We start from the raw sequence: 8,381 nt of genomic DNA on the forward strand, positions 1-8,381 counted from the left end.
CTGTGCCTACATGTTATTGTAGACATTTTTCACTCCTTGATTACATTTTCTTTTTAGTAATTACTCTGACTTTGCAATCATACTTCTTATCATTTTAGGTAAACTTGAATTTTTATCGTTTGATACATGGTATTCGGAAAAGTTTCAATATTCAATATGTACATGTAGTATAAGTTTACAAGTTTTTTTCGTGCATATTTGCTATAATGTTTGCATCTTTCCATCATACTTTTGTCGGCTTTCAGGATGATGTATTTTGCTTTGCATTTACTAGGTGCCGCAGACAGTTATTGTTATTACGACTATTCCTACAGCTACAGTTACTATTACTGTTACTATGACGATATGTAAGCAATGTGCAACTTAAGGCCATTTGCGACTTTTCTCTATAATGCAAACTGTTCGTGACATTGGGGTTATTTATTTGGGTAGTTTATTTTGATCGTTACTAGTTGCGGCAAGTAAAAGTTCAAAATTACTCTTAATATGCATTGTACATATGGGTATTACTAAGTTGTTGTAGCAAAGGTGTGGAGAAAAATCTCAATCTATTTAAAATAACACTGGAGAAGGATCTGACAGCATTGCGTCTGAGGTCGTGTTATTTCACCTTTCACACTTGACCTATCAAATGGCAGCTTTCAGTAATATGAACGTTTACCTGTTATATCGGAACATACAGGTACTTATCATACGCATGTCAATAACTACCGAGAAGCACGGGAGAATAATCAAAGATGGCGGCGGGCATGAGCGATGTTAGAACATATATATTAATGATTACGGCTGTATGATATCCAAGATCTTACGTTATTCTTCCTTTAACGCTGATATTTGGAATTTGTAAAAACAAATTGATGGGTCAACGTCATTTTTGTGAACTTACAATCTATATAAGCTTCTGTAAATCGATTCCTGATTGGTCCGTGATTCTTAGCCAAGCTATTGTTATTGGTCGAATATTTATAAAATTATTCACGAGATCGGGGTCAATAACATGACCTGTCAGATCCTTCTCCAGTGTAACAGTCAAAGAAGATATGATTTTACTTAGATTGAGAAAAATCTTCGAATCAATCAGAAATTGAACCCTTGACACTTGCATTATTAACCACTGAGGTAACCAGGTTGATATGCGAGGTATAATTATCATATCATTTCTGCAATATACAGTTTAAACCTATTTCGGAAATCATATAAAAACTCTTCATATCGAGGAGATTAAAAAGAGTTGTAAAACGTCGCATATGACCATAACGAATAAAGCTATCGGCGTTCGTAACTCTCAGATTGTTATAGAAGCCATGGAGATTAACAATCTTCCAATGTTCAACTACAGCATTCTATTTATGATTTCTTACTTCTAATTTAACTTTACAATTATCTCTGTAGATCAATATGTTTATTTCTAATTCTATATTTTTGTTGAATTTAGGATTTATGATCCGTTTGCTTTTCTAAAGCCATCGGTACATGAATGTATGTTGTGAATGCAGGTTATTTTCTTAATCACTAAACTGTGCAAGTATGGAACTTTAAACGAATATTCCGTCTAGAAAACAATCGGCGGACAGCACAGTTAACTAATATGAGTTTTCAAACCCAGCTTTCTAACACACATTTTTTGTTTATACAATATACAACTTCTTCTTCCAAAAAGAGTTATTTAACGAAGTAGTAAACACTTTTCAAATAAAAACAAATCATGTTCTTAACGGAGAGAATTTGTGGACATAGGATTCAAATCGATGATAAGCAGTCTTCTGCTATCAGATTGAGTATAATTAAATTGTCTAACAGTGATCAATAGAACATCTGTAAGCAGTGCAAATAGTACTGAAAAGCATTGTAATTACCTTTCCTTTTTTTTGGCAATTAGAATGTAGTGTGACGTAATAAGTAACTGGATTTATGAATTCAACTGCAAAAACGGCCGTTGTTGAGCACAATTAGAATCGACTGTACAATACTTACATACCTATAATGCTTAGGTAAGTTTTGAGAAGAGATTTGGTTTCGGGGATAATAACCTCAAGCGGCGAGCTCTTCTTTGATTTAAATCACTTTTATAAAAGCATAGTTTGTGAAAAAGCGAGTTAAACTTAGATTAAGTATTCTGGATCCCGTTACACTGTCTCTTATGGAGCACATGCCGGAGCCTGACCGGCTGTGAAAACAGTGGAGCAGTGGCAACATTACATTGACCCATGTCTACAACATAGGTCTAGTGGTATTCACTATGGAGTGCTACACTGCAGTCCCAATATCTAAACACTTTTAATAATTACGTGAACACTATAACGTTGATTATGACTGATTTCCAACATCAGTTATTTATTCCGTAGTTCTATCTATTTCATAGCCTCAAAGGTTGACTCAGCAGATTAAGGCGTTCGTACGGTGTCCGTAATAGTGCGTATCACGCTGACACACAACACGCCCTGTCACGCTAAGACGCCATTGTGCTATCATGCTAACATAAAACATGCCGTCGCGCTATCACGCTAACACACAATACGCCGTCGCGATATCACTCTAACACAAAACACACCGTCGCGCATTCACGCTAATGCACAACACACCATTGCGCTGTCACGCAAACACGCCGTCGCGCTATCACTCTAACACACAAAACGCTTTCGTGCTATCACGCTGACACAAAACACGCCGTCGCGCTATCACGATAATACACAACACGCCGTTGCGTTGTTACGCAAACACGCCGATGCTCTATCACACTTAACACACAACACGCTGTAGTGCTGTCAAGCTAACACGCTGTCGCGTTATTGCGCTAATACACAATCAAACGCGATTGAATGTGCAAAATCGCGACGGCATGTTGTGTGTTAGTGTGACAGCACGACGGCGTGTTTTGTGTTAGCGTGACAGCGCGACGGCTTGTTTTATATTAACGTGATAGCAAAATGGCGTGTTGGCGTGACAGCTCGACGGCGTGTTGTGTATTAACGCGACGGCGTGTTTTGTGATAGCGCGACGGCGTGTTGTGTAAACTAGCGTGATGGCGTTACGGCGTGTTGTGTGTTAGCTTGGTAGCGCGACGGATTGTTAGCGTGACACTGCGACGGCGTGTTGTGTATTAGCGCGACGGCGTGTTTTGTGATAGCGCGACGGTATATTGTTTGTTAGCGTGATAGCGCATTTGAAGAAACGCGCTATTACGCTTTTGCACATGGCCCTATCTGGACACCATACGTACGGCTTGTTGATGTCCGAATAGCGTAATGATTAATGCACTTATACTTCTCACTGAATTCGATACTCGGGATCGGCCGTGGTTGTGTGTGAGAGGTTCGGCAGTGGCTGTGTGTGAGAGGTTCGGCAGTGGCTGTGTTTGAGAGGATCGGCAGTGGTTGTTTGTTCAGTGGTTGTGTGTGAGAGGTTCGGCAGTGGTTGTGTATGAGAGGGTAAATATGGTCACCCATTCGGACTCATGGGTTTCCTTCGTGTACTCTCGTCTCCTCCCACACCAATGACCCATTCATGTCAATATTCGAGCCGGCAAGAAGCACAAATTTACGTTGTCGAGCTTGGTTATTAATCGTTGTAGAATAAATAGAGCTTTGAAAGAAAGGCGTAAGAATGTCGATCTGTAGATCATGAGTCCCAAGTCCTGCAAGGATTGATTTTTTTCTTACAATTCTAGATTGAATATTGTCACTAATACTGTACATCATACTTTGTTTTAAATTTCAGAATATTGTATTTAAGCATATACGTTTTAGATCTGTTGGAACAATAATCGGAGCCGTGGTCGGAGGAATTGTCGGATTCATCCTGCTGTGTGTCTTAATTGCTGTTCTCTGTATTTGCGTATGCAAAAAGAAAACATCAGGAACAGTTATCCAACCCGGGACTGTCAGTTCCACAGTGACGTCCTCAGGTATGTATTACATTCATCCCGGGACTGTCACTTCCACAGTGACGTATTCAGGTATGTATTTCATGCACATGTACATTCCTAATGCTAACTGTTTTTACCTAGAATGTACTTCGCAAAGATTGCGAAGTATTTCTGGAGATACGATAGCGTTGTCTCCGTGGTTAAGGCGCCCATGTTGTGTCAGGGAGGATGTGAGTTCGAGCTTTGTTTGTACTTCAGCTGCGGCATTATTACATGTTCGTGTATGATGTAATGATAGGGAGCGACAGCTTCGTCACCACACGCGGGACGTTAAGAAGTCAGAGTCGCGGGAATGTTGGATGAAAAGTACTGCCTCACTCGGGACATTGACACGATAAAGAACCCTCACTGCTTCGACCCTAAGCAACATGCACGCGTGTAGATTTGTAGCGCATCATCTACAGCTGGTGACGTCTTTATAAGAATGGAACGAAACGAAACAAAATTAATTTTCATTAACTTACATATATGTAGTTTGCATGTACATGTAGATCGAGAAAAGGTCATGCGATTTTCATTTACATCGTGTAAGACGACATTTGACTACATGTAGTTTATATTACGTGCTTTAGATCAAGGAAACAATTATAGCATGATATCAGGCATCAGTCTAATTGAAAACAACTCCACGCATATGATGGTGTGTCCGTTATAAATGCACAGGTATACTTGAGATCTAAGCAATAAAGGTACTGACGCACACAAAAAGTACAAAAACAACATTTCAGAATCCCCCCTCGAGCAAAGTTTCAAAATCAATAGAAATTCACATTGTTACATATCCAAAGTAAAGGAATGTTGAAGGGGATACCGTAACAAGCTGTACATTGCAGGTGACAATAATCAATCAAGAAAGATAAGAACTATAATAATTCAATGAATTCTGTGAATTATCTGAATGCAAAATTTCACTCCAGTAAAGTAAAAGATTCCGGCCGAAATAAGCATTGACCAATTCCTTTTGTACATTGTACATTGTACATTCCTAGTTTGAGGTGCGCGTCATACATGTTCATACTTAAGCCTAGGTACCTGTATATGTAGAATATACACGATTGTTACGTGATTCTTGAAGCGTACACGTAGGGAGAGAAAGAGGTTCCATACTTGCATTGCATCTCTAATGCAAGCGAATCCTTATCAAGGATGATGTGTCTTTTCGAGTAGGAAAATGGCGTCTTGTTGACATTATACCGATGAAATTCTAGTTTACTATTAATAATATACCCGTTGCTGCAGACTCGTGGTTATGATGGGACCCAAGTGGTTCCAGGTTCGAATATTGACCCCATACCCACGTCATTCAAGACGTTTAACATTGATAACTGTTCCTTTTCAAGCTCTTGGCATTGAGGTAAAAACCGCGGGTCGTTTGGATACAATAAAGAACCGCTACTGCTACGGCCTTGGGCGCCATGCACTGTTTTGTGGCATTTCACTAAAAGCTGGTGACGTCTCTATACGAGTAAAAAAAATAATTCTAAATGGGAGTGGGAATGTAACAAAACTTTACACTTTCTTTCCTGTCTATTTTCGATTTTATTCTTATCTTCCAGCAGTATACAATTCCTATCCAAATTATCCCCAGCAACAAGGATGGGGCGCACAGCATGTACAGCCTAGTGCCCCAAGCTATCCTGGATATGGACAACAGCAGTATCCACCCCAGGTATCCCAACCAATGCCCCCGCCGACCTATGCTGAGAACGTGGTAACGGGACAACCTCCACAGAATACCAACTAATTCCATTGTAATGGTTTTCTCCTAAACACGTGAACTTCTCGTAGCTTTCAAAGGACGTAAGGGATGAAATTACTGATGCTACTGTACATGAAATATTTAATAGTGTGAGTCTATATTTATTGATAATTTTCTTATGTTTGATGATTCTGTGTTTAATTTAAGTTTCCGTCCTAAAGTAGATGTGATATTATGATTAAATTTATGGTTATTTCCATTAAAAATCTGTTTATAAACTTTTCGGTAAGTTTTGTTCTCTGTAACAGTACATCTCTAGAACTTTATTCTGTGAGATATTGGTATGCTGATGTTTATTAACACGTATATTTGCCATACTCCGGACAAATCTTATTTTTTGCTAGCGAGGAAATGCTTTTGGTCGTTGTTAAACAATATTAAATAAACAAATGTTTGTTTTTTTTACGCAATCTGGAAGTCACGTGTTTGATTCTTTATCCAGTCGCTGCAACAAGACCGGCGGACAAGATGCATTTCATTTCCGGTATTTTTGAAATCTCCCAGCACGTTATACTTTTCAAATCTGGCATTTATTAATTGACAATTTCCCAGTAATATAATCGAAGCCGAGACTTTCTTTATTAAAATTCCAAATATCGTATGTTTCCAAAGTACACAAAATTACATGCAATTTGTCTTTCATATGCATATAGTAAGTACTTCTTATAATTAGTTCACCGAAATATACTTCAATAATTGGCCACTAGAAGGATTTTATTAAGTCGAAGCCCCGGTTGCTAAATATCTTGTTAATTAGTTAGGTAGGCACATGGTACATTGGCGTCAGGATCAGGTATGTGACCTTCTTCAATCAGCTGATAATGAACATAGTGTTAGTGATACCTTTGAAATAAAAAATACCATCATTCATCACGGACAACATTGTTTATTTCGAAGTTAACAAATTTCCCGATGAAGTCTTAACATTAAAACTGCATAATAATGTTTTAGCCACCATTGTATACTAATAACGATGTAAAAAATACCTAGGAATGTAGCGAGGAAAGCGACTATAAATCGGCAACTGTTAGTAAACGTTTACATGGGTCGCTGTCTAAACACTATTTGGTAAGGTTACTACTCCCCTACCCTTTTGTAAAACCGAATGGGGCTATAGGTTTCTTATCTGCCTGTCCGTCCCTTTGTCTGTCAGTCTGTCTGTCCCATCGGTTTTCCAGAATTTTTTCGGTATGCTTTAGAGGATTCATTTAATTGCAACTTGCGGTGTAGTTTCAGAATGACACACTATTAAAGATCAAGTTCGAGTTTCATAACTTTTGATCAACAGGTGCGAAAGAAATTAATTCTTATACTGCTGTGATTTATATTCATCGGGATTGCGACCGTGTTCCGATGGAAAGGCTGTAAAAGTAGGACTCCTATATAAGTTATGCACGGATAAAGATAGTTTGGTGATTAGTAGATGGTATAACTAACACATTTAATTCGCTTAAAATCCTACTTTCACCCCACCCCCTTGTTCAGAAGGGGACAACAGGTTTTTTCCTGGCTAACGAAAAAGGTTACAATAAATTGCCGGAAGATGTAGTAAAACAATTCGTAGGTGTAAAAAAGAAAATGACGGAAATGAAAATAAAAACTGCCGGAAATGCAGACGATTTTTGGGGAGAAGTGAAACGCAGTCGACTGTACTAACCACTACGCTACCGCGTCGTGTTTCTGTACTCTACATCGTCATAATGGCCGACTTCCTTTAAAAACAGAGGTAAAAATCACTATCAGCAATATTTGACTTTTCCTTTTCAATTCAAATACATTGCCGAGTATCTTAGTAGGTAAGCATATTGACTGCTGAACTGTAGGTCGCAGGTTCGAGTCCAGCAAGGGTTTTAAATTGTTTTTCTTCAGATTATCTTCTACTAAATCTGTATGTTTTGACAAAATAAAGTAAATTTGAAGACTTTGAACTTCAAAATATTATACATATCCTCCACTTTTCATCTACATGAAATTTCTCTGGTGTGGCATACCTCCTTAACATCATTGGTGTGGATAATGAGAGCAAAGAAGTCAATCGTATTACTCTAGAATTTATTGAAATCCATTGTATACTACATTGATTATTCTAAATAAAGGTACTTGGTTATCCTAGTCTTATCACAATATCCCAAGATAATACGGAATGAACTGATGATCTAATGTAATTATGAACATATAAAGATTTCTCAAATTATTTGATCAATCAAAAGGGACAAAGAACAAACAAATTTGAAAAAAAATATTTACATTATCTGTCTACATGTACGATACAATATTTCCTTATGAATGAAACAATTGGACACAAACACACATGCACACACATAACCACATTCTTGCAATACCGTCAATCTTTAATATAAATCAAATAACATATCTATTTTGATATGAATATAATTACTTAATGACTCTGATCGATTATTACATTGCACATTGAAATATGCAAAACTTGTCACACAGCAGGAGGTCTTATCAAATTAACCGGTTTTATTTTACACAATATGAAAATACCACGTCTTTCCAGCTTACTGGTAAAATTGAACAACTCTTTCCAATTTCTGCTTAGGTGTCAAGAAATTGGCGTTATGGTTTCTCAGTATCCCATGGACAAACTGAGGTATCTTGAGCTGCAACATCATAGGTGGAATATGCAAGATATATCACGAGATAATCTTCAAATAGGAAATGTCATTCTGGTAT

General features: G+C 37.8%; 1 protein-coding gene across 1 annotated transcript; it reads left to right on the forward strand.

Annotated features, from left to right (window-relative positions):
* The first annotated feature begins 249 nt into the window (after positions 1–249).
* Positions 250–5,901, forward strand: LOC130048611 (uncharacterized). The gene is made up of 3 exons (XM_056145593.1): positions 250–347; positions 3,747–3,904; positions 5,482–5,901. The coding sequence occupies exons 1-3, from the start codon at positions 250–252 to the stop codon at positions 5,667–5,669; spliced, it is 444 nt and encodes a 147-aa protein (XP_056001568.1). The 3' UTR covers positions 5,670–5,901.
* The last annotated feature ends 2,480 nt before the right edge of the window (positions 5,902–8,381 follow it).

The sequence above is a fragment of the Ostrea edulis genome, chromosome 7, assembly GCF_947568905.1.
Source record: "Ostrea edulis chromosome 7, xbOstEdul1.1, whole genome shotgun sequence".
In the NCBI taxonomy this organism is placed as follows: domain Eukaryota; kingdom Metazoa; phylum Mollusca; class Bivalvia; order Ostreida; family Ostreidae; genus Ostrea; species Ostrea edulis.

Excerpts from the sequence above, each read along its gene's own strand:
- LOC130048611 (XM_056145593.1), top strand. The coding sequence starts at position 250 with ATGTATTTTGCTTTGCATTTACTAGGTGCCGCAGACAGTTATTGTTAT. Across the intron at positions 348-3,746 it reads TACTGTTACTATGACGATAT|ATCTGTTGGAACAATAATCG; the intron begins GTAAGCAATGTG and ends TATACGTTTTAG. Across the intron at positions 3,905-5,481 it reads TTCCACAGTGACGTCCTCAG|CAGTATACAATTCCTATCCA; the intron begins GTATGTATTACA and ends CTTATCTTCCAG.